General features: G+C 36.0%; 1 protein-coding gene and 1 long non-coding RNA gene across 9 annotated transcripts; one reads left to right on the top strand and one right to left on the bottom strand.

The window, feature by feature from the left end:
- Window positions 1–466: 466 nt before the first annotated feature.
- Window positions 467–25,957, top strand: LOC135162133 (myc box-dependent-interacting protein 1). 8 transcript variants are annotated; one of them, XM_064120306.1, is made up of 9 exons: window positions 467–748; window positions 19,485–19,620; window positions 21,303–21,493; window positions 21,800–22,069; window positions 22,234–22,352; window positions 22,442–22,488; window positions 22,670–22,858; window positions 23,322–23,499; window positions 23,614–25,957. In XM_064120306.1, the coding sequence occupies exons 1-9, from the start codon at window positions 680–682 to the stop codon at window positions 23,696–23,698; spliced, it is 1,284 nt and encodes a 427-aa protein (XP_063976376.1). In that variant the 5' UTR covers window positions 467–679; the 3' UTR covers window positions 23,699–25,957. The 8 variants fall into 8 exon arrangements, with proteins under 8 accessions (XP_063976376.1, XP_063976382.1, XP_063976406.1 ...); XM_064120312.1 differs by having other exon boundaries at window positions 468–748; window positions 23,322–23,500; window positions 23,618–25,957; XM_064120336.1 differs by having other exon boundaries at window positions 468–748; window positions 23,358–23,499.
- On the bottom strand, window positions 19,474–21,182 carry LOC135162519 (uncharacterized). The gene is made up of 3 exons (XR_010298977.1): window positions 21,051–21,182; window positions 20,807–20,965; window positions 19,474–20,080 (listed from the first exon to the last, which is right to left on the bottom strand). It is a non-coding gene; the product is annotated as an uncharacterized LOC135162519 (long non-coding RNA).
- Window positions 25,958–26,819: the final 862 nt, after the last annotated feature.

Consider the following 26,819-nt stretch of genomic DNA (forward strand, 5'->3'; position numbering starts at 1 on the left):
TCATACATTTTGTTTATTTAGAACAATCCTCATCACAAAATATGAGAAAGAATAATTTATTAATAAAACCATTTACAAATCTACAAATAATGTTTTTGCCTTACTCTACTCAACGGTCATTAGTTCAGTGGTGGTAACAAAAAAATCAGCCAACGAAAATCTCGACACAAAACTGATTTTGAAACTCGCGAGTCATTCTCTCTCGTGAGATATTTTATCAATTGAAAAAATATACTTACATGTAAAAAAAAATAATTTCCATAATTTACTAGCCCTGGGGCAATGGAATGATTGATTTGTTGAAAGATCCCGTTGAAAAAATCAAAAGCTCTTGACCTGCGAAAAAAACTTCTTTATCAACTCAAAATGGCGAACATGTCGTTAACAAGTGCTGCGCCGCGCGTCGAATACCGCAAAGTCATTCAAGATGGCGCCTAGTAGGTCCAATGTGGTGTTGCAGCGTCCTCCGCACTTTCGTCAGTGCACTCAGTCCGTGATTGGTGTGAGTGCTGACAGGAGAGGCTCAGTCAATTGGGAGTAACACAGTTTTATAAACGAAAAAAAAATAATTGTGGTGAACAAGGAATTTTCCACGGACTAATAATTGGAATCCCAATTGTCGTGTTACCGTGAACTGTATAATTGAATTAGCAATTAATTTAATTGAATTACTAGAAAAATGGCTGAGAGTAAGAGTGCGTTAATCGCAAAGACAGTGCAAAAACACGCCGGCAGGGCCAAAGAGAAGGTAAGCGAATAAACACGAGTGACTTGCGTCGTTCGCGCTCATGTACCGCATGATAAAGTCTCCATAATTAAACGAAACACGTTAAAGTCATCTAGAGGCTCTATTCCAATCATCTTGGACCAATAGAGATTCATTCTGGCGTAGGGTAAATACTCGAGGAATTGTAAATATTTGACGTTTGATTATGCAGTTGGGAGGCCGCGTGACATGCCGGCAATTACTCCACTTTCAGCTTCCAATATTTATTTTTCATTCGCATCTGTATCAATTTTTGCGGAAATCTCGGACATTTGACTATTTTTAAGGATTGACAGGGGCCACTGGAACATACCCAGGGCCTCTGAAAATTCCTCGAGGTGACAGTTAACATATTCAGCTCAAATGCCCCGGAATTTACGACCGCAGGATGTGAATTTTATGAAACACCAACAGATCCTTCAACAACGAAAATTTATCTGCGTATTCAACTTCACCCGTAATTCACTCCAACGCGCACAAATTCTATTACATAATCATCAAACCTCTGGTGCACACCTATTATGAGCCCAGAGTTTCATTTTAAATGACAATTACTTATGCAATACTGTCAAGTTGACCGTGTCTGTCGCGATGCCGGGGACAAACGAGAACAAAGTGCAGTAGCACGTGTAGTTTTTTTGTCTTTATTATTTCTGTCCCTCCTTCATTTTGCATTAATACACTTGGGTTTCAGTGAATTGACTTCGATTAAGTGATTGGAACGAATTCAGGATGGAAAATTTCTCAGTGGAGAAATTTCGACAGTTGGCGGATTGTCCAAAATAACATCCACCCACCTACCTTGCTCTATTTTTTGAGGAAAGGCGGTCGTCATCGACTGAACGCCCAGTAAACGCTTGACTAGTTTCATGACCAGCTAATTCATTGCTCGATTAACTAAGGGATATTTCAACATTTTATGAAATTGATCCATTTGGGTGAAAATCTTCCCATTCAGCTCTGACGTCGACGATGAGCTTCTGGCCAGTGGAAAATAACTTTCGGGAGGAAATTCTTCTAAAAATATTGTGACATTATTTTCTCGTTCCAAAATATTTTTTGAGAGAGAGTTTCAAGGGAAAATTACTTCAGACTTTGACTACATCCTGTGGCACTATTCCACCCCCAATTCCGAACTTAATAACTTCTTTATGGAAACAACAGATCCAAATGTCGATTATCGCATCAATAACTCTCTTCTCAATGTCATTACTCTGAATTATCATGATTTTTTTCTTTAAATCAAACTTGATGGCTCTCCCCTGAAAATTATTCGAAGATTCTCTGTCAAACTTTATTTTTCCCATCGTTAATTGATAATTATTTGTTTTCAATGCATTTCAATATAAACCTCAACATTTCGGAAATATTTTCTATGGAATAACAATTTGTCAGAGACATGGTAGACCCCCGGGAAAATCCGGTCTACAAAACCCAGTGCACGTACTCGTTATCTGCAGTTTTCTGGTACAAACTAGAATCCTAATACGGTTAACATTTCTTTGTACCATTGCGTGCTGTGTCTCAGTGTCAAACACACGCTCGATTGACGATCGTTCACGATCAAAAGATCGGGGGGAGAGATGAGTAGAGACAGTAAAACGTCAGATGGAAACGCGTGACAAAGTTTTCCGGGGAGGAATTAATACGAGCATAAAAATATGAGCATGCATATATGTATATATACGCATATAATGGAGGTGAAACAGTTTTACAGAAGAGCATACATTAAAAAGTCAATATTATCTCTGATCCACTCATAAAGCTGGTGCAGCAGAGAATAAACAACTGCTTCTGCGAAATCGAACGAAGATAAAATATTAGGGGGAAGTCATAAATTAGTTTGGAAAATTGTGATAATTATTGACTGCCGTTGGTATTGTTGTTCAATAGATAATTGCGGTTCCTCTTACTTGAAGGGGCAAATGTCCATTGGCATCGGAATACTAATAAGTCGCCTGTAAACCTAATTTTGGTGTGAGCCCCAAAACGGGGAATGTGGGCCTTTAAAATACTGACTTATCTGGTGAAACCGGTCCCCCCTTTTCGACATTACATCGGCATCTTCCTCTTGGGCCGCAGAGGCCCTTTATAGGGATTTCTGGTGTCAAAATCTCATCTGCATCAGTTCACAGAAGTAGTGGTGGTAGCTGAAATATTTCAATACTAATGACCCCGTCAAATCAATTTCTTTCGTTAGTTTTTCCTTTTCCACTTGAAAAATGTGGAATTGACGTTAAAATGATTTGTCCGTTAGTGAGGTGGATAATCGGGTCGACTGGGTGCCGTCTTACCGGCAACCGGTTTGTACAGTTTTTTGCTTGAAAATACGTGTGACATGGAACAAGGCGTTTACTTCCTTCAAATTCTGTAAATTCGATTCAGTGAAAAGGTAAATCGAGAGAATTGAAAATTAGAGAGGGAAAAACAATCAGACACTGGGGCAAAATGGGCGAAATTTAAATCCAATAATCCTTTTAATCATTGCAGAAGTAAATTTTAAATATCGACCTCGTTCATCATTTTTTAGGTCAATTATTTCCTGGAATAATTTGCCAATTTTTTTCTATGGATCACAGTTCCAAATTAAATGAGAAAATCTGGTTTTTCAATTATCAAATTCAGGATAGATACTGATAAATAAATTAGAGGATAAAAAATAAATTATTGAAAATGAGGAAAGAAATAGTTTTGTTATTCTCGCATCGGTAAACGTCGATGGTTAAGGAGTAGTGTTTCTTCGGCAGTAATTATTGACGTTTCACAAAGGCCACTACAAGGAATAGATAAATGATACGGTGTTCGTTGGTGTTTGAAAGGTGAGAATGAATGCTGGGATGAAAGAATGAATTTCAATTGTGTATCACTCGTTCATATCGGAATTCACATGTATCTTTGTAGCTACAGCACGCGCGAACAGTGAATTTTCCAAGGGGAGACCCTCTCTATCCACTTGTCCATACACCTCACCTCCACCTTTTATATCCTCAGTGAATATACCACGTGCACTCACGAATGCAATGCATGTGAGAGAGAATAGAAAATAATAAAATAAAACAGTAGATACCGTTCGTGCGCGTATAAAGCTCGAGCTCGCGGTATTATCCATGCGCACATGTGAAGATAGATGATTTCTCTGGGACGTGGAATATTCTTGGAATTTATTTTTTTGGGGGAGTTTTAGAAATTTCAAACCGATGGTTCAGCCGATGGGCTTTGGACTGAGGAAAACCCTTTTAATATTTCAATTAAACTGATATTAATATTTTTATGCGAAAAATCCAGTCAATGGGGGGGGGGGGAGGCTCTCGCCCAGCTGGCGCCCAAAATTTCAGAATTTGATAGAACTATTTTTGTTATGACTCCCATGCAAACTTCTTGTCAAAATCATTATTAACCTATTAACGAAATTTGACATTCGTCGAAAGGTAATTTGTTTTATCTATATTTTCATCTCTCGTCTGCAGTAAAAGAGCTCGTCTGGAATTCAGAACGTAATTCTCATTTCTCCTCGCAGCCGCTGTTCAAAACCCTCATCTCGTCCGGCTCTCAAAGGGAAACGAAGGGCTCCTGAATGAGGGAAACTGATAATTTGATGATTTTTCCTCCTGGATTTAACGGAAGATATGAAAGAACTTCTTTGATAATGTCCTCGTCGACGACTCAACTGTGATTAACTGAAAACCAGTGAGAGAACGCTCAACTCCCTTAATCTCATCTTCAGAGAAATATATATACATACATATGTACATTTATACGCGTTGCAAAATCGCCTTGTGGTGGTCGTTCAGACAGTAACTGTCCACTCTCGATCTTCGTTTGCCTCGGCATCCCGTTACTATTCTCGGATAGTCCCGGGTAACTTGTGTCGTTTTTTTTTTCTACTTTACCCCTGGCTACAGTAGGCAAATATATCTACGAGGCGTCGGCTCTATCCCCGTCGGTTTTCTGGTGATACTTTAGACTTCCGTATGCCTATTACAAAATGTGAAAACTCTTCGTCTGGAGTTGGGAAATTTACTATTTTGTCGCCTCCTTGAACGACAGCAAACGCTCGAAAAAAAAAATGTCGGTTAATTATTTTTTCATCATTTTTTACTTCACAGCCGTTCGTCCACACATTAACGTAATTATTGTGGACATCAATCAATGAAATCAGCGACGTCTTGTTCCAATAATACTGTTAAATTCTTTTTATGTAAAATCCGCATTAAAATTTTTCATTTTACAAATTTGATTATAATTCAATATTAAATTGGAAAACAAATTTTCTATTTGTTGTTGATGATTTTGCAGCTCTAGAGACAGTTAGAGCATTTGTCGGCCTGATAAACCGCGATTCCAAACCTGCTTCGTAAAATAAATTAGTTTCCATCACACAATCCACGAGGTATTTCCTCACAAATGTGATTATAATCCTCGCCTTCAGCTGGGATTATAAACTCAGAGTCGTCAGACGACGTTTGTGCGCCTAATGATGAAATCGTCCATTTCATCACTGCCCTCCTAACTGGTGCTTAACGTTCTGCTTTACGGACGGTAGTTGGTGATCAGCAGCCCTGGACTTGATAGAGAGAAACAGCTGACGTCAGGCTGGGTTTTATCGCTCCTAGGAGTGCTTAGTGCAACTAGTCCTCCTAGGCTCGTAAAATATCAAATCTCAAGTCAGCTGTTCCACATTGCTTCAGTTCCTCATTCCTTCTTTTCATTATTTATGCCTGTTCCTTGTTTCTTTCTTTAAAAAATTCTAATTTTCGCTCTGCGAATATTCTATGAGATTAATGTCGGATTAAATTTCTATTAACATGCGAATTCTATTAATTGTCCAGTTCTTTTGTTTTTTGATAGACATTTTTCGATCGAAGAGGAAAGAGAAGTTCAGTTTTTTGTGTAACTCTGAGCTGGAATTTATTCGGTAAGAATTCGTGGACATAAATTCTAATTTTTTTCTTGACGTTTATGATGCGGAACTAATGAAAATGTGATGTAAAAACTTGGGAAATTCGTGTTGAGGTATAGTGAGATAAAAATCTGTAGACTATTTTATATTAAATGTATTAAATAATCGTAAAAGTTAGGAGACAGTGGCAGTTCAATAGCTCAAGTATTACAGGAAATTCCTGTGTTTTGATCACTTCACTACGAGATTTGTCAATTAATCAATTTTGCAGGTACATTAAATTCAATATTTTTGATAATGATTCTTCACTAGGAAAAAATGTTACTGGATATTTCCTGCAGTTAAATCTCTATCGGGTGATGTCTCCGGGCGTTTTTCCTTGAAGTCATTTGCTGTCAAGATAATTTGATATTCGACAGGATGTGAAAAATTGACGTGCTCTGGTACGCTTTAACGCTTCATTACCAAATGCACTAGTGGTAGGGGAGAACAAAATGATTTTTTTCTACCAACAAACAACTTTCAAGCCTCTCTGTTATGAAATTATCATGGCAATGTATAATTTAATTCAATTGCTTTCAAATAATTGGGTAATAAGTTCAGTTTAAAAGTCGAGTTCTCATAGTTAATTATTCATAATGTAAACACGGAAAGGGATACGGAAAAATAGAGGAAGAAACGATTGAAAACAAATCGTAAATAAATATTTTACAAAACAGTGAATGCTTTAGGAAACAAATTTCTAGTTTATTAGGAACAATAATTAATACTTTCATGTACGGAAAGGCAATTATCCAATTACTCATGAAGTGTGGATTGGAAAAAAATGGTAATGTTTAAAAATTGAAAATTATGTTGGGAACCAGACGAATTACGTTTTCAATAACCAAATGAGAATATTGCATACAAGAAAAGTAATGGAAAGGGGCGAGAAATAATTGGACAGTACGTTTTCCCTTTCGTGTTGGTCTCGAATGGAAGTCTTTGGCACTTATTCGAATTGTTCCCAGTGTGCGTTGAAAATTAGCAATGCAAAATATTGCCTCGTAGATATGTTTTTTCTATCCAACGACTATCGAATATTGACAGGGAATTGGACAGTGTAAATTCACCGATGCTGCAGCCAACCATCTCTCATCCATTGTTTTATGTTTATAGCATACTTGAGTAGTCTATTCAAGTGACTACACGGTAATTTCAGCTACGAGAAAGGTCATATTCAAATGGCCTCGAATCAAGCTCTCGAATGGAAAACATTGCGAGCGAGTTTTAAATTGTTCCGTTGGAGCTACGATTAACGCGGGGATATAAAATAACATGTAAACATGGTACATTTTCACCTGATTATACGTGTGATAAATTTTCTATCACGGGATTGTGGTACCACAGCAAAGCCAGTTGTTAGTTCTCGTGTGAAATGAAAATTCTGAGGGCGCAAATGAAAAACAATTCCCGGTGGAAATTATCAATTTTTTTACAAATTGAATTAGATTAATTTTCAGGAGGTAGTTATGAAGATTGATGAGACCAAATTAGGAGAATATTAATAATATATACCAGGAAATTGACTTGAACATTTTAATTTCTGAGACAAATTACCAGACAATTTGTCTCAGGAAAAATTGATGAACATGAAAATTATTAAAATTTTATTTGAGACGAGTTTTTCCAAAAATAATAAAAAATATGGCGTTAAAAAATACGATCACTCAAGGAACGAGGCATGTGAAACAGCGGAGTTTCATAAATCTATTCTCTTTTTCTTGATTGCAGAATCTTCTTTCCTGTTTTGTAAAAACAGATAAGTCACCGTTAATTAACGACCGACTCTGAATCAAAGAGCGACAGAAAAATTTTCTGAGAGATTGATTGATAGCAACTTCCATAACCAAATAATGATAGCCACCGTAATTCAAAATTCTGGTTCTGAAAATTATTCGCACGCGAATAACGCGTTCCAAGAGTGCGTCTAACAAAACGACAAAAAAAATTGTTCAATTTCGTGATTTTTTTTCTCTGCAGAAAAATTGAATGGAAGGAACTCGTGAGCAAATGATTGACAACTTCTGTCTTCTTCAAGTGTTTCACTAAAACTCAGGAAGTACTGTGTAATGCATCGTTGATTTCGCCAAACAGCCAGAACATGATGATTGATCCTTAGAAACCAGTAAAAGTTATTTCAGAAAGAAATTCCTCCCATAATTCTGGAGATGGAATACGGTACCATTGGTATGCAGACAAATGAGGGAAAGAATTTTCAAAAAATTCACCTGCAATACTCGTCGATCTGTGACGTACAATGGGCTCTCTCTAGGAGTTGGCTGGTTACCAGGAGTGTGGCTTGTCTAACGTATAAATATAAGTACTGAGGCACCGAACAAAACGTACCCTCTCTATGACACGGCAAAACTTCGGCTTCTCCTCACATCTAATACCTCAACTCGTTCTTTTCTATTCCTTCCTCATTGGAATATTTTCACGCCTCTCCCCCCTCCTCACTATTTTGAGGAGTGATAGATCAGTCGATGACCGAGCTCCAACCGTTCAGACATCTCATTGGTCTATATTAGTCTATTAATTTTTCCCAGTTAACAAATCACTCCGATAAAATTAAATCCATATCACCATCAGTGATGAGGTGGATATGGTTTTAATAATTAACCCAGTGGGTTATCTCATGTGCAATATTAATTATTATTTCTCGTTTGGCTCGCCGGGTCTTACAATTGACGTGTGGGTAACGGTAGAATGCCACTATACAGCTGGACTCACTGACTTTTTAATAGTATCAGTGCAACAGCCGTTGCATACTGAATTTCATACGTCAGGAAGTGGTGAGGAAGACCCCAAGTTTGAATGCTGAGCTTTGTTCTTTCCTTCCCTGTCAAATGCCAGCGCTATCGCGAAATAAATTACGGTACCGTCTCGATATCATCAACAGCTCTGCAATTTAGGTGATAGGAGATGGAGAAAAAAAAGCTGTTTCCGGGACCAGTTTACGAATTTTCAGAAATGGGCATTGAAAATGAAATATAACTTCCTGAGGCCCAACAAAAACTATTCACCACATGAAATTGCATGGCATAGCTCCTGCTCAATTACCTCAGAAATTCCAAAAAATCACCGAGTCTAGTAGTATTATTTTTAATGTAAACAATGCTCTTACTTTTAAACACAAACCAATTTATGGAACCTGTATATTGTGAACCGCCTACTTAGCCGACATTTACCCACTGCATCCAATCGCAAAATCGTTTAAAATGTCATATGAAGTTATTTCCATTGACTATGTGGAGAATTTTCATTTGAAATCCAAGGTGAAATATTTTATCAGCTCATTTATTTATTTTCTATCTATCGAACCAGTTTCGTGGCAATTTTAATGAGCATTCAAATGAAATGCAAATTTTATTAGTATTCGGTTTGAAAAACTAAACAATTTAATGATCATTAGTGATAATGACGTTACAGGTGCATCAAGAATTGAAGATAAGAGAGGAGCCAGTTTCTGACTTTTTGTCAATTCCCTCACTCTTGTATCTTGTTTTTCTCTCACTTCGTTACAACCAGGTCGTGACCCAGTTTACACCCATATGTAATGTCACTTTATTCTCGGCAAGTTGTCTAGACCATCCTGGTTCAATAAAAATCTATTCAGGTGTTTATGACGAACAACAAAGTGAAGATTGATATTTTCGCATCAGCGAATAATTTTTGTCAATCTTTGAGCTATCGCAGTATTTTTTATTTTGTGCTGATAGAACTATCGGGATTATGTGGTCATCACACTGTCATATGGTCGTAGGATCAATTACCAGGGAATGACTAAATTGTTCCTGAAGGATCAATCTCGTTTATCGAATCTCAAAGATTCCGAAAACAACACAATAATCAAATTAGCACTTCTCATAGAAGCCATAATTCAAAGTAATAGTTCTGATGATTTCACGACTGGAATTGAATATGATTGAACTCATACTGTGTCTTCTTGAGTGATGACCTTGGATATGAGTGACTGTACAAGAGAAAGCGTAACTAAATGGATTCTTTCTAATGGTCAATAACTCAAAATTAAGTGAGTGAAACTCGGAGAATTCTGCCCAGTCCTACGCATTTTTTTGAGAATCAATTTATCCATGTTGTTGTTTTTTAAATATTAACTATTTAAAATCTTGATTTTACCACACACTCGGTAATGCGGCACAACAATCACTCCGCAATTACGATTTTCTGATTAATAGAATGTGGTAAAGGCACATAATTTTTATTAAATACTTTTATCCTCGAATGGGACACATTTGGGTCGACAGATCAATCAAAAAAAGTGGGGAAAATTTTCTGAAATTTAAGCCCCAATTGAGTTTAATTTCCAGTTCTCACGGATGCGTTAAAAAACCTATGAAAAATTGCGTTAAACGTACCATTGAAAAAAAAAACTGGAAGATTAATGGTGAAGGTCGGATTACTATGTCCTCGGCACTCGTCACGTTCCAATTTTTTTCTTCACATCGGCCACAATTCGAACAAGGTAATTGAATTAGTCTTCTCCTCCCCGTGAATCCCCCGCCCCGTCTTATTTTTGCCACTTATTATTTATACCTAATTACAAATGTTCATTAGAATCACATTGACTGCGGAATAAAATATTATCAAGGTTTTTCCTATTGAAAAACGCATCGCAATGTTTCCAGGTGTTGTTACACGTTCTGTTACCATTTACGGATTTCTAATGAGATTCTAGTCAGTTTTATATGGCGAGTCGTGGGCGAAAGGCGACACGAGACATTCAAACTGAATTATTCAATTAAAGTCATAAAATTCACTGTAAATGTTTTCGTTTATCATAAAATATTCCAATGAGCGTAGTTAGATTGCGGAGTGTCGGTAGGATTTGAATATTTTTGAAATTCGATATTTATCATTTCGCGAAGATTTCTGAAATCCGTAGGTGTACAGAAAAATTCTAAAATAATTTTTGAATGTTTTCAGTTCAAATTTTTACTCAGAAAAGTATTTTTGTTACTATAAAAATTATTGGATCGGTTACAAGACATAGTACAGTAGACGAGGAATATTTTTTAAATAGTAGAATTGAGGAGAAATATTAACTGAACTTCCTGCAGATCAGGTTAATTTACAGGTTAATTTTGCAAGTGCATGCAAGTTAACTTTGTGATAAAACTAATGTTCGTCCCTCGTGTCGCCCCCAATTGGAGGTGTAATTTTTACCTAAAATTTCTTTCTGTGTAGTTGAGACACTTGGGATTCCTCAACAATGATAAAATAGTGGCATTTTCTGTCATTTATGGAGGGAAAGAATCGATAAATTTCGTTGATAGAATAAATGTACTGTCCTTGAGGTCATTTAAATAAATGAAGGCTATAGTACTGAAGTATCAACGGACATTATTAGTCGAGAGGTTCACTAGTAACCGAGAATAATGTGTTGGTAAATCACTCTGACCCCTCCGTACTCAGTGATAACGGGTGCAACAACGAATTGTCATTAAATGGATACGGTGAAACTGATGTATGTATCCAGTCATCTACCGTTTATCACCAATGGAAATTCAGCAGCAGGAAGGTCTCCGTTAAGTTTGCTAGTCTGTTCTATCAAATAACATCGAGGTCTACGTTACCTACGAAGATAAACGTGACCACTCCTCTGGAAATTTCCCATTTTCTCTTTTTGCCCAGTCATTTATTTTCAACAGACTTGAGGGAGCAGTTGGGAAAACGGAAATGCGTTGTGTGCTGACTGATAAGAGGTGGTGAATGGTATTGCGTAAAGACTTGACAGTAGATATCTCACCAAATAATTTTTTTTATCAGAAATAAGTATTTTTTTCTTATTTAAAGATTTGTGAATTCGGCCGTCCGTTTTGCTGCGTTAAATTGTTAGAGGAAAAGCTTAATTTCATGTTCCAGAATTCCAGGGATTGCAGATCATAAATTTTTTTTATTTTCTTAATCTTTATTGAGCTAATCGTCCAGCAATTAATTCATTCGTCGAATGCTGACTCGGTCTTCATGAGAATTGGGATAATCGTTTGGTCAATTGGATTGATTTGAGATGATTGAATCGTTGGGAAAGTTTCTCGACGAAAGTTTCATTCAAGTGAATTGGCACGTGTTTGCTAGGGTCTAACAATAAATGATCAGCCTAAATTTTAGTTTTGTAAAAGGCTCGAATTTCATTCAATTAACAATTTCACCGTCACAACTCTGATTCATCAATTTGGGTGGAGAGAGAAGGGATTGATGAGTGAAATTGATATTATTATCAAGATTTTTCCATTGCTCATAACATCGAGCTCAACAAGACCTTTCACATTCCCACCGTTCGCAGGTACATCCTCAATTTGACAACAGGTTGTCTAAAATGGATATGATCTCCTCATAAGATCATGTGAATATTTAAAAACTCTCATTCAAAATGAAAAATCTTTTTGAAAATGGAAGACTTCAGCTTCAAAATCCCTAGACGTTTTTCATTGAAATATTTTTCTTCAGAATCTCAACTAATTTTTACAACATGAGAGATACGTCGATGCCGAGACATTGTTTATTTATATCCTAGTGACCCAGAGATGAGAATCCGGGAACATTGTTCCTGATTGAATCGAGTAATTACTGATAATTGTAGCAGTCTTAAAATCAGCCAGTGCTTTTGGGCATTCCTTTAGCCCTCAACTCTTCAGAAACGGGACATCCCGTGTGTCCAGTGTATACACACGCAGTGAGTTCCGTTATCTTGAACCCACGAAAGATATATTCCCAGATGTGTCTGTATGACCACTTCAGTGAAAAAAAAAAATATTTAATGCGGCATAAGTTTCTTTTTTTTTATTATATACGTCGTGTCTTTAGCGAGTGTGTAGACTCCACCTGTGGCTCTCTTTTTTATCGAGATCATCTATTCGATCCGGCGCATGCTCACTACCTGTTACGGTTTAAAGCGTTTTAGGGCATTCGAGAAGAGAATTTTCATTGAAATCCTGTTATCCATGTTTTATTCGTTTCGCTCCATCGTTTTCATGAACCGGTGGATAACGGCCGACTTCATATTTATGATTAACTAATTTATATTCGGGTTAATTATTACTACTTCTCCGGACAGTTTCCATAGTGTCCACTATATGAAATCAAAAGAAATATTGCACTTGTTTTTATTATTTTATCGTCGATCAAATAGATGGGAAAAATAGAAAAGATCATTTTGTATTGACAAAATACAACATTTCGTATCTGAAAATCCGGGAAATAATTTTATTTTTCTGGTTTTTTGAGTTAGCGACAAGTTATTTGCGTTAGAATTCCGTCTGATAATGGCAACCGTCATTACTTCAATGATGATTGATGTAATAATAGCCGATGAATTCCGGATAATTATGATTCTTCAGTCATTGTGATTGCATCACTAAGATAAATAGCTACTAGTTTATTACTCATGAATTAGTATTGTGAGGAAAATCATTGCGAATGTTGGTTGTCTTGTTTGACACGTCGTGCTGGACCGCCAGTCAAAAAAATGTTAATTACCGTAAATGTATAATTAAACCGGTAGCATGAATAATTCACACCAAACTTCATTAATAATTCATCTGCAATTAATTAATGAATAACTTCACATGAAAAATTGTGCTGTAGAAATTATCACTCATTAGGAGAGTACAAAGACCAATATCAGTCTGTCTACTTTATGGAATGAATTTTGAGAAACGGGAAATTATTCAATTCTTTCGTCGAGATCCGGAGTCAGATGTTGGATGTCATCATAAAGCAACTTTGCTAAATTTAAACCAGTTCGCCAAGTGGATATTTATTATCGTCACTCCCTAGAGGTCAATAAAATCCTCAATCGGGAAAAATATCGAAAAAAAAATTTTCTCGTCCAGAGCCGGATCACTGAGTCTTAATTTTTGACGGGAAAGGGCGACTTTTACAAAATTTAACTGTTTTGCAAATTGTTGGTCTGTCGCGTCTTGAGTCACCTTCGAGTTTCTGGCAAAATCGTCAGGATTGACGAAAAAAATCAAATAAAAATTTTTGATTTTCGCTGGCGCCCACAGTCGGATCTTGGAAATCAAGAACAAATATTTGGTGTGAACCGTAGGCTGACCGATACAGTGTATTCAAGAATTACGGTTCGTGGGTTGTGCACCGGGATTGGCTGAGTTCGGCGGTTGGCCGCCAGTGAGGTTGATGCCCGAACCCCGAGCCAACATTCCGATTTCTTCTTCCTGGTGGTCCCTTTATGATCCTTGTAGCTTACACATTACGATCGCATCGATTCTCCATCAATGCTTTCCCATTTTTTTCTCGACTCTTTATCAGCCCAAACTTCTATCTCATTAGCTGTGATGAATGTTTCGCTGATGAGATTATGTCGGGTTGAGATACTGATGTGCGAAATGTTGATGTTAAAGACCTCTTTGTTCAGCCAATGTGTCATCGCAATAAAAGGCAGTATAAAATTGAGTTTATCTTATCACTGCAATATAGACAGTCTGCAAAATCCATCGTGGCATCGAATGTGTTCTGTTGCTAATAATGTACAGTGAATGATGTCCTCTGTTCGAAAAAAATTGAATTTCATAGACGATTTGCACAGTTTAATAGCGATTCTAGTTAAAACAAGATCAAATCCGAGAGAATTGGACCGTTCAATTCAGTTGCATTTTCAATAAAAAAGTCACTATTCATTATTTTTCTCAATCAATTAAAAATTCCGGAATACATTCACCTGATTTTTTTCTCTCAACTCCTCTGAAATAATTGAATTGAAATCTGTCATTTGCATTCACTTTCGTACGATGCCCTAAAAACATTTATTCTAAAATCCAAAACCTTCGCAAAACTGAAAATTTCATAAATAGTTTAACCGTCGTTCTCAGGAGATCACGACAGACCTAAAAATCTCAAATCCAGACTGAATTTTAAATTGAATTAAAAATTCTAATTTACAATGTTCTTGACTTTTTTAAAATTAAAATTGTCTGAAATTATTTTGTCCAATATTAATCCTAATTCCTCGGAATTTTCCATTGACTTAAAATTGCATTAAAGAAGGACAGATATAAGTAGAACGAAATATTGAACATCTAAACAATGCAGTAAGTGTCTGGAACGAGGCAGAACCGGGTCGTAGGGGTTGCACAATAATAGACGTAACTACTGACGGTATAGGCTCCTAGGTACCACGCATCATCCGCCTGAAAGGCTGTTTATAGACCCGGGGGCTAGGACCCGCTCTATTTTGGCACCGAGACACGACTGTGGACAGCAGTCGAGTTAAGTGCAGGGGTCATTTTCCTGAATCATTCCAACAGAATAAATCAATAAAAAATCCCTCATTAATTAAAGAGATGCGATTAAATTGTTGCACGAACCAGGAACAAAGGGTTCAGCATTCATTCATTCATTTTTCATTCATGTTGTCATAAATATTGTCAGAGCCATGCGTTTCTCAATTGTTAAATTAATTGCAACGATTGTAATTCAAAAAATGCAGTCTGCTTGCGTTCGCTGAAACATTGACTTTAGCAGCAACGAGAGATGAAATGCTGACCGGAACTGCGTCGGGGAAATATAAGACGTTGATTTAACATGAATCTCATTTGAGTGAAACGTATGAAATTACAATAGAGAGTAAAAAAAAGAGGAAGCCAAGTTGGATAGTTATTCATCAGAATGAAATCTACTGGAGACTTATGTCGTTTTAGACACGCACTGCCGTGAAAAGCAATTTAGTATCGAATCGAGATGTGAGATAGCTCATTTCCTCACTGCTTTCTACCCGTGATTTGACATTTTCATGCGCAATTGTCAATATTTTGCAATCACTGAGAATTCTCAAGTGTAAAGTTTGATTTTATTTTTATCGTATAATTTTATTTTTATTTGTTACATATTTCATTGCAAAACAAATACAAGAAGGCGATTTGCTTATCATGCGCTACGACTGCCCGAGAACCATCAGTCAAAGGCATATTTTTTTAATTTAAAAAAACATTTTATTCTTCTCAAGGTATAAGGGTGGTAAGATGAATTCTCTCCACTTTCATCCCTCCATCTGCATACATTATTTAAATAGAAAATAAAATATGCAATTTATTGGATTTTTGAAAAGAAGGGACGATAATCGGAATCAATTTAATCAATTCAATGTCGAGAATGATCCTGTTTCCCCTTCGATGTACTTTAATATTCTGTTCAACGATATCCAGCTACGTCACGAGATGTCGAATGCTGGATAAATTTGCGTCGCGAGTGATGACGTGGGGTGTTGGTAGCACAGTTCTCACTAGTTTATAGTTCATCAATTCGCGAGAGTCAATGTGTTTTTGTTCGTCCAGCACTTCCATTGAACTTACCGTTATGCATTTAACATAACTTACACCTGTAAGCAACGCAGAGATTCCATTTTTCTCCCCTCCATGAATTGCTCCGGGCGTCACGGTAGACCTCCGCAACAAATTAAATATATCAGTTATAGTTGAAAATGAACGATAATGAATCATCCTGGTGTGTCGGCTTTAGGTGGCCTTATCGGGGGATTTTGTTCTTTTTCAAGTTTTTGCATTTTCATCGGGTTTTTTCGGATTTTAATGGAGTGCGAAAGATCCCTCAACGGTTTACGGTTATGCGCACTTATCCGGAACGATAACTCATGTGGGTACAATTGGTGTCATGGATAGTTTTCAACATAAATAATTTAATAACAATGTCTATTATAATATTGGGACTTGAATCACTAGTTTTGATTTTAGGTGGATGGGAATAAGGAAATATTGACGTTCGGTGTTTTCCTGAGAACTACATTTACAACTCTTGCAATTTCTAGGCATCTGAACCTGGCACAGTCAGCGAGAAAAAAATATTAACTTTTTTTTCGATCCTTTGACTATTGAGAAACGGCGATTGAAAATTGTGTGAAAATATTTTTAATTAAAAAAAATTCATTGAAGTGATCATGACATTCCATCAGATTGATTTGTTTCCCATTTTAATTTATTTTTCCAATAATTACAAAAAATCTATTGAGAATAAATTACATATTGTTCGAATTAGTGTATAAATGTGTTTTTTCAATTCAGATATTAATTAATTAATTATCTCAGGGTAATTTATAGCCCTCCTGCACTCAAATAAACCGTAGAATAATAAATTCACCTTCCAGCCCATCGCGTGTATTTTACTAGCTTCTAATTACGCCAATGCCAATACCACTTAGCATCGGATAACTCACAAAAAAAAAATGGAGAAAAATGAAAATAAAAAAAGTGTAACATCGCCACCATTGCCTTAAACGACCGTGTGTATTCACTCGGCACGTTAATTTTAATGCCACTCCATTGGATCTCATATATCGAACGTTTTAATAGGTGTAATCAGTGCAAAGATGGATAATCTCAGTATTGATTGCAGTAACCGGGGAATTTCTGCGGGCAGCATCGACGATGCCCCGGGAGTTTAACTTTCCCGCGCGGCGAGAAGGTCGTGCCTCGCACATAACGGAACGTTTTCATAGTATCTATAAACCTCAAGCTCGATTTCACATTTTTATACTATTAGCTTCCGGATTCATTGTTTCCTAATCAGTGCCTCTCAGGTAAAAAAAAAATTTCTTCAATGGTTTTTAGGAACGTCGGGCTTGATTTCACATTTTTGTCGTATTAATTTTTCCGGAGAGATTCATTATTTTCCAATCAACTCATAATCGAAACAGGTGAATCGTTTATCTTGTACGTACGTTTAATTAATTGACAATTAGAATTTCACCTTTAGGGCCCCTGATCCAAAAATTAAATTTCATTCTTTTTGGAGATAACGTGACATTTCGGGATGCGGTTTAATGTTCAATTCATCTTTACGTCTTGCACTACTCGGTATGGAGACTTGTCTATTTTTAAGTCCTGTGCGGAATGAAGAAGCGAAAGATGTGATTTATCGCGTGCAAGTCCTCGTTATAAGTCACCGGTACAACTCTCGATTACATACACTGTCAAGTCAACTGAAATTTGTTTGATTCACGTCGACGAATTGGATCCACTGCAACTTAATTTATTTCATTGATAGTTTTTATAATTTCTCCCTCTTCCCCAAATTAACCAATGACATTCCCTTCATAATTAGTAATGAACATTCAATTGAATTTCATTCTTATCAGGGCACGAGAAAATTAAAAAAAATACACTCTCTGCCATTTCAAAGCTTGATTATTAAATAGAGAATTTTAGTTATTACATTACTTTGGAGCCGACTATTTCAATCGATATTCTCCATCAAGAATTTCATTCACATACCTAGAGCGCGTGCCACTGCATTCATCGATCTCATCCATCACTGCAATAATTAATCGTTCAATAAGAGGAAGAAAAACTGATTGTGTTTTTTTCGTCAGAAGTATGCAGAATTATCGATCGGAATTCTGCACCCTGGAACTTTATAAGTTATTCATTCGGAGTGTTTGACGGCTCGATGAAATATTGAGCTGTTGAATTATTGGAATCTCGTGTGCAGTGAAAGGAAATCGAGTCAGATATTTCGGTTTATTTGTCGGCTATTTCTGCACTTGAAGGGACTAACCATTCAGTTTCAAGTATTCTCCAATTAGCTTATGATCCCAGGAATTACTGCCATTGAGTATAAATAATATAATGACTCTTGTGCAGTTCACACTTTTTTTTTGGAAATGCTGTGGAATTTTAAATGAGATCTTTCGACTCTTTCGATATTTTCTGGCAATTTTCTGCAAAATAATGCACAAGGAATTTTTATAAAATCGAGAATTGCTCGGACTTGGGAGATTTTAACAGGAAAAAAAGTCCGAGCAGAAGCCCAATTCAATTGACGTTTGTAAACTGACACCAATTGCATTCAGAAGCGATGAAGTTGATGTAAACTTATCGTGGATTTCCTGAATAATCCACCAATGTTTAGAAGTAATCCAGAACCGTCTGGAAAGCAGAGTTCTGTCCTGAAATTTTGAATTCCCATGTCGCAATACTTATTTGGAGGCTGCGACTAAAAGCCTTTGGCTATCAACATATATGGAGATTTTCGGCGTTCTATCCACCCACCCAGTGACTAGTGACAATGAAAAACGCCCACAAATCTCTACGTTATTCCCAGTGTAAACTCCTAATGTCTCACGAGATGCCTAGATTAACTTTTTCGAGGGGAGAGCTCTTTCCTTTCAGCAGTGATAACAATTACCAAACAATATGAGAAAAATTGGTAAATTGCTTCACAGTCAATTAGATACCGGAGTTATGGCGAATATGCAAACAGGAAGTGGTTAAACGGAGAAAGAAAGTTGATTGGGTATTTTCAGAGAGAACAGTCAGTGATAGTATTCTCAGAGGCTTTATATTTTATTGCTGGATTTTATTGTTGGATTTTTAGGAGAGAGGAATTTATCTGTGAAATTTTATTGAATAAGCTTTGATTTCTCAGCGTGCTGTGACCTGAATATTTTAACCTATCAGTTATGTCAAAAAATAAAAAATTTGAATTTAACTTCACCTCGATTTTTCCGTGAAAAAAATAGAAAAATATTGACTCATTTTATTTCGTTAAAGATTTTCTTATTAATTGCAAGTGTCGGATTCATCTGTTCTCCCATCACTTTACAACTACAGAATTTTCCTTGAAGATGAAGAGACCCGTTGTTTTGAGAATCAATAAACGTTATTAAAGCCCAGAGCATCGAAAATAAAATTACATAATTTTATCACATCTGTTATCCCATCTGAATATCCCATGTTAATAATTGTTTAGTCATTTTCTAACATCACAATATTTTATTTACAGTTTCTTCAAAATTTGGGAAAAGTCGACCGGACTGCTGATGACATTTTCGACGAGCACCTGCAGAATTTCACCAGACAACAGAATGCAGCAAACAAGTTGCAAAAGGAATTCAATAACTACATAAGATGTGTTCGTGGTAAGATGTATTCAAATAAAAAATAATAAATCGTCAAATTACTGAACGGTAAACAGCAGCAGCTCGACTGCAACATCAACAAACGTAACATCATAATTTTACAAAGGCCTACAAAGATTTTCCTACTGCTCGAAAATTACGGTAGAAGCAAATGAATTAGAGGACTCGTTAGACATTCAGAACGTTTGCCTACTTAAACACATTTACGTACTGGAAAATTGTCCTTAGATGATTAAAAATCCCATGAGAAATGCAAGGTGTAATTTTCTACCGCTGTGAATTCCAAATTGCATTCAAGTTTTATGGCAAACGTATGAAAAGACAATCTCCCGGGTCTTAAATCCTCCACACAATATTCACGAGCTCCTCTCACGTTCAGACCTCCAGCGAATCAACTCCAGGTGGAGCAGAATCCTCATTGTATCTAGTCTCTCCGTAGCTATAACTATGCTATGAAGACCTGAAAACATCACACGCGTATTTATAGAGCGAGACTTAAATTAACGCGTTCGCGTGAAATACGAGTCGACTGCGACGTCTGAAAATTCTAATAAAGAAATAAGAAAAACATACTAACAAAAAAGGGAGAGAGAGAGAGAGAGAAAGAACTAAGGCAAACCTTGCGTCACAGTGACCTGATTCAGACATGCGAGTCATCACAGATCAATCGATCTCTAAGTTTCCCTAATTCGTCTGCTTAGGTCCAATGACAGATAAATGGATGGAAATATAACACTCTCAAGGCCGCTAATTGATTTAAATTATCGCGTAAATAATGCACTTTCTTCTTCAAACAATGAAATGTATTTTTTTTTCATGCGATTGAAGCACCACGGTTCAGGAAAAAGGAAGAATAGAGGAATAATAGTTGGAGTACGTTCATCTGGGATCGTGGAACCACTTTCCCCTTCGATACGTACCCACATGATTCTATCATAATTTCTGTGGTATTAGAGTCTAGTTACTGAAGGCATTAGAAGCTGCTATACAGGCTAATAATTGTAGAATTTATTTTCCTGAAGTTCACAGATTCCCAACCACTTTTTTTCAACACAATTATTTATCTTCATCATTTAGCTTCATCGGGATTCAACACAAAACATGAATCTCTATCGTGTAATTGGCTAATTACGAGACTTTTTTGTTATTATATCTATCAATTGAAATGTTAATGAAATAGTATTACCAGTTGCTGTTGTTTTATTCTTTTCACTCAATGGGCAGTAGATCTATATTACGCTGAAGAGTGCAAAACTGACATTTTTTTTTCAATGTCCTATCGTGACAGGTGAACGTACTCTCGACCCTCCTTCAAGTAGGTCAGGAAAGTCGAGTTAAACTACAACTTCAATGGTTTATTATTACATACAGCTATCGTTGCATTTAATATAAGAGAAAACAAGGATAATTCAGATGAAGACATTTCCTACCTTTCGTTTGAAAAAAATAATAAAGTTTGCATAGTGAATTTGATTGTGAAGAGAAAAACATTCTAGTTGAGAGCTCTATGAAGAGAACTTAAGAGACTCGTTACGCTGAGCTCCAAGCTATTCACGTGGCAATTCGTGACATTTTAGTCGTCAAAAGGCCAAGCTGTTGGGCAATTATTATAGGTATACTTGTTGTGTTTGAATGGGCACCATCTTTATTTATCAATTCTTTATTCATTTTCATGACTTCAGCTGTACAAACAGCATCAAAGACGCTTATGGATACACTCAATGAAGTTTATGAGAGCCAATGGACTGGCCATGATCTTTTATACGTTCAGGCACAGAATTTGGATATGCTGTGGCAAGACTTCACTCATAAATTGGCGGATCAAGTACTTGTACCTCTCAATACATATCAGAGCCAATTCCCAGAGATGAGGGTAAGTTCTATTATTTAATTAACATTGTTAGTGATGATTTTAGTTGTCACAGACAAGATATTTCTTGACTTATCAATTTTTCTGTTTAATCAACTTTTTGGACAATGTAAACGAAGGAACTCCAGTTTCAGGGAGAAACCTGTACATCAATTTTTAATTAGACGCAAATCTGCATGACTAAATTGGCAAAAATTCCTGTAGGGAACTATCAATAGTTTTACTAAGGAGGTGTTGGTGAAAATCAATGTGCTCTGTGCAATGTACAATGCAAAGAAAAATAAATATATTTAATCTTGTTTATTGCAGAAAAAAATTGACAAACGGGGACGTAAGCTGGTGGATTACGACAGTCAAAGGCACAGTTTTCAGTCGTTACAGTGTAATCCAAAGAAAAAGGACGAGTTGAAATTGAAAGGGAAGGAATTACTAGAAGAAGCTAAACGGACTTACGAGCAGTTGAATTCAGAGTTGCACGACGAATTGCCAGCACTCCATGATTCTCGTGTTTTATTCCTGGTTACTAATCTGCAGACGCTGTTTGCTGCCGAACAAGTATTTCATGGTGAAAGTGCTAAGGTAACTATCGAATATAATTTAAAATGCGTACGAAAAAAATGAGTTAAGAATCAGCTCTGTTGTAGAATTTTTCATTTGTTGCAAAGAAAAATTGATTGCTCAATTAAAAGAGAAAATGTTATTTATTAATTCCTTCATTAATACGTCATCAACTTCTCCACTAGGTTTTCTCGGAATTGGAGGCAATTGTTGACAAACTGGCTAATGGCAGTCAGAGAGGGCCATACACATTGAAGAAGATTTCTGATATACCATCACCAAAATCACCAAACGCAAACTCATCGTGAGTCTATTATCTCTCATCTATTTCTACAATTCCGCAGGGGGAAAAAATTGTTGAATTATTAATGGTGGTATTTCTGTTAATTGCAGATTGATAATCAACACGCAACCACCGCCTCAAAACGATATATCAGCCGGTAAAAATTTCACTTTTTATCATCTTTCCGCTGTACAAACGCAATTTTTGTAATTAATGAACGCGTATTTAATGCTCTTTTTACTCTAATCACTCAATTGCTAATGAATTACATATTGTGACGTAATTTTACTCGTTTATCATTGAATGCTGTGGTTTTTTGTTCTGTTTGTTGAGTGCAGTTTGTTTGTCGCGTGTTACAGCGGATGAAGAGTCGACAGTTGAGAGTGGAGATACATCGCCAACAACTCAGTTAAATGGCAATGCAAATAGCAATTCTAACAGCAATGATAACTCAATCAATAATCAAACTTCACCACAGTCCGTACAGCCGGCTAAGAGAGTAGAGGAATTGTATGATATACCAACAGGTAAGTGGCTCTGAGAGGATTAATTCAGATTCGAGACTGCGGTACTCGGGTTTCGCATCAAAATTCAATACTGTAGATTTGTATTAAAACTAGCGACAAGTTTGGCACAATAGATCAACTATTTTTTTTAATGATGTTACACTTCATTACTTTTATTATGGGAGAAATTGTAGTTGGATGCGAAATACGAAGAAGGAATTTGCCCTTGTGGCAGTTCGCTACTCGAACATGATAAATGAATCCTGAAATGGAATAATTAATTAGAGGTGGACTTTTGCTTATCAATTTAATAACTTTCAATTAATTCTGTGCGTTTGGAATTATTTTTTTCTAACTCAAGATTAATTTCTAAAGAAAATGTAAAGCTACTTGATCGTGGAAACTATTCCTATTTAGGTATAGAAATAGACTGACAATTGATGAGTCCATCACTAATGTGAATAAAAAAATTGAATCGTTCTAGACGTGGAATATGAAAATGGTACCAATTTTTCCCTAGGAGCAACTACCGAAAACTTGCCACCAGGTGTTTTGTACAGGGTAAAAGCTACCTACAAGTACAGTCGCGAGGATGCTGACGAGCTCTCCTTTGATGTTGGTGAAATAATACGAGTTGTGGAGTACGACGATCCCGAGGAGCAGGTTGGTACTAAATTTCAACCCATTTCCTCTAAAAAATATATAAAGGAAATGAATTTAAATTCCTCAACGTCGAAATATTAAGAAAAAAATTCTTTAAAATTTTTTCAATTGTGGCAGGAGGAGGGCTGGCTGATGGGAATGAAAGAGGGCACTAATGAGAAAGGAATGTTCCCAGCGAATTTCACAAAACCCTTGTGAGCAGAAGTGCTCAATTTGCCACTCACACTCCAATGCTCACGTGAAAGAAAAAAATAATTAGAAAGTAATTGCGAATGAAAATAAAAGAAACTATTGAAACAACGTATTTTACTAATAAAAATAGGTAGTAGAGGTAAATTTTTATGTGAAAAAATAACGAGTCATATAACGTGAAAAACCGAAATTTCAATATCATAAAGATTTTTGATTATTTCTAATTGGTCACAACAAAAACGAAAAATTGATAAGATATTACATATAATGCCGTATTTTTATTCGAAAAAATAAAAAAAATCTTATTCATCAATTTTCACGAAGGAAAATGTATGAAATTTGAAAAATATTTTTACTCTGTTACTTGAAGAAGGTAAAAAGAATATCCGTTTGAGGAATGGGAACAAATATTTCATTGTTTTTGATAATTTTTCCCCTCACAGTATAATGATGAAAAGAATTAAACAAAATAAAATATATGTAATGATATTTTATGATGGTTAATGCTGGATGGTACTGCGGATAAATGAATCAGCCCAATGTGCCTTAACCCAGCCACACTGTCTGTGCCAATTGACACTCACTGCTTTCATAATGTGAGATTTTTTCTTCTCATATCAAAAGAAACGAAATAAATAGTGTATACACGTTACTAATAACAAAAGAAAATAATACGAATTAAAATATTTGTATCGTGGTATACGATGAGAAAAAAATACAAATTTGGTAATGAATTTGAAATAATGTGTTGCATCAAAAATATATGAATGAATCGAGAACCAAGGTAATTATTGTCTTCCACAACTAATTACGATTCTCCATTACTTGATTATTGTCTTCACACAATGAAAATGAATTTCTGATGAGTTTTCCCAATTATACATTTTACTTGTTTTTTTTTTTTTTGACATTTTGTAATATTTTTGTTTTCTACTACTTCCTCGAGATTTTTCCACAGTATTTGCAATTAGTTATGGAAGCACAATATGCCAGCCAAAACGTTACAATACATATACATATTGAATTACTATTATTTTATGAAATTGTACATAGATTTATAAAGTCTAAGGTTATTTTATGAAAAATGTTTGTAACGACGAGAAAAAAAAACTGTCGAAATTTGAAAAATAAAAGAATAACGAATTAACGATTGATAAGAGAATAACGTAAAAGAGATAATATTAGACTAGTGGATGACACAACAGCCAAATTTTGAAGGTCCAACAACATCCATCTATTAATCAATATAGACATGAAACCATATAAAATGTTGACGCCTGCTTTTTAGAGAAGATCGTAGACGAGATAAGCTATATTTAAAAGGAACAATAAATTATTGAAGACTCATTGACTCGACCAGTTCTCGAATTGATAACAATGACTTTTTATTCTCATCGAGGTGAAGCAAATAAAATTTATCTACGATAAATTTAATTTAGATAGTGGTCCAAGAAAAATGAAGATGAAGATTAAATTGACGAATTCGTCTGTGTAATTTTGCATACATTTGCGTGCAAAAGCGATTTTAGAATATTTCTGAAAAAAAAAATTAATAAAACTTGTACTGATTTTGAGCTGCGGCATGAAAGCATGTGTTTTTAACCTGTGATGACGTGAAATATAACTCGAATCATCCACTCATTTCACTCAATTACAGAATTCAATCTCTAGTGAGGGAAGGAGAGCTCGGCGAAAAGAATAATTTTGGTTGCGTACAATTTACGCAGAAGACATTGGTAATTTTTCAAATTATTTAGTCCTGCTCTTCTCCAGTTGAAAAAGGCCGCAATAGGGACGATGGATTGTTTTTTTTTTCATAATGAGGAAAATTGTTTATAGTTGATAAGATTGTTCCGTTGATGCACTCCTTCTGAACGCTTTGAAACATAAATGAAAGAAAAGGAATTAAAATATTCACGTGCCACGTAATTAATTTTTTCTAATGTTGAAACCGAAAGAAATCTATTAACATGTTCCGCTTCATTGCTTTGGGGGAAATTTCATGAATTATTTTTCCAGTGTTGAATGATGTAGTGCGTCGATGGAGATAATCTGATTGTTATTTTACTTGTCATTTTTATGTCACGTTGTTTAATTTTACTTGGAGCCATAAGTCATATTATCTATAATCCTATACGTACAGATGAAAGTAATATTATACATTTAATTATCATGTGTCTCTCATTATGATTTTTCTTTTGATTGCCTCCATGAAATTTATATTACGAAAATAATAAAATAGATAGCGGTTTGTATACAACATAACTGACTCAAAAATTGCGATCTCATTTCCCCACTTTGTGATAAAGGAGTTAAATTGAATTCCTCCTAATTATTTGTCACTAGCTTTGGGAATAATTGTTGCATGTGAGTAGTAGTTTTCAAGTCGCTATTAATCTACTGGCGAACTCGCTAAATTAATGGGAAATGACTGAATTATTTTAGGAGAGAGTAGCAATTTTATTCTACAAGAAGTCACCTAGGACATTGGTTTTAGCTTTTATCGGGAAATTGACAGTCCGAAAAGTACCAAAAAAACATATCTGTCACTAAAAAAAACTCCATTCGCAAGCAAAATAGATCAGACAACGTTCCTCCCCCGCACAAAATTTATCCTCTATTGTTAGACCTTAATGCTCTTACAACTGTGAAGCTCAGCCGATTCCACAAACTCAAAAAAACCTATAAAGCCCTAGAATGGAATGACAATCCTCTTAGAAAAACCAAGCCAAGGGCTCGTTAGTTAAGCCACAGTAATCACGTGTGTACATCTGCAAACATGAGCCAATGTTTCCACCGTTCAAAAAACCCGCCGATCTCCACCGCCCCCTCGTGTCGATGAAGTGAACTAACCAATCCCCACCCTCACTCGAAGACCCAACCAAATCTGTTCGATAGCCATCCATCTCCCAGAACATTGTCTAGCGTCGAATTCATTCAAAAAGACAATGAATTTTAGGATAATTTGAGGACCCAGGCCTCCTCGTCACTTTCGCCCCAGAAGAATCACTTGACCCCTTTCCCGTGGAGACCACAGGAGGGGGGCAGGGAGCGGACAACCAGGTGAGATATAAAATGATTTTAAGCGAGAGATCAGTGGGTGGAACAAGGATGCATTTGGAATTTA

Source organism: Diachasmimorpha longicaudata, chromosome 1 (assembly GCF_034640455.1).
Source record: "Diachasmimorpha longicaudata isolate KC_UGA_2023 chromosome 1, iyDiaLong2, whole genome shotgun sequence".
Classification (NCBI taxonomy): Eukaryota; Metazoa; Arthropoda; class Insecta; order Hymenoptera; family Braconidae; genus Diachasmimorpha; species Diachasmimorpha longicaudata.

What these genes read in the sequence shown, in the direction of transcription:
- LOC135162133 (XM_064120306.1), top strand. Translation starts at nt 680, where the DNA reads ATGGCTGAGAGTAAGAGTGCGTTAATCGCAAAGACAGTGCAAAAACAC. An exon ending in CTACATAAGATGTGTTCGTG is followed by an intron (nt 19,621 to 21,302) that starts GTAAGATGTATT and finishes TCATGACTTCAG; the next exon opens with CTGTACAAACAGCATCAAAG. An exon ending in TCAAAACGATATATCAGCCG is followed by an intron (nt 22,489 to 22,669) that starts GTAAAAATTTCA and finishes TGTTGAGTGCAG; the next exon opens with TTTGTTTGTCGCGTGTTACA.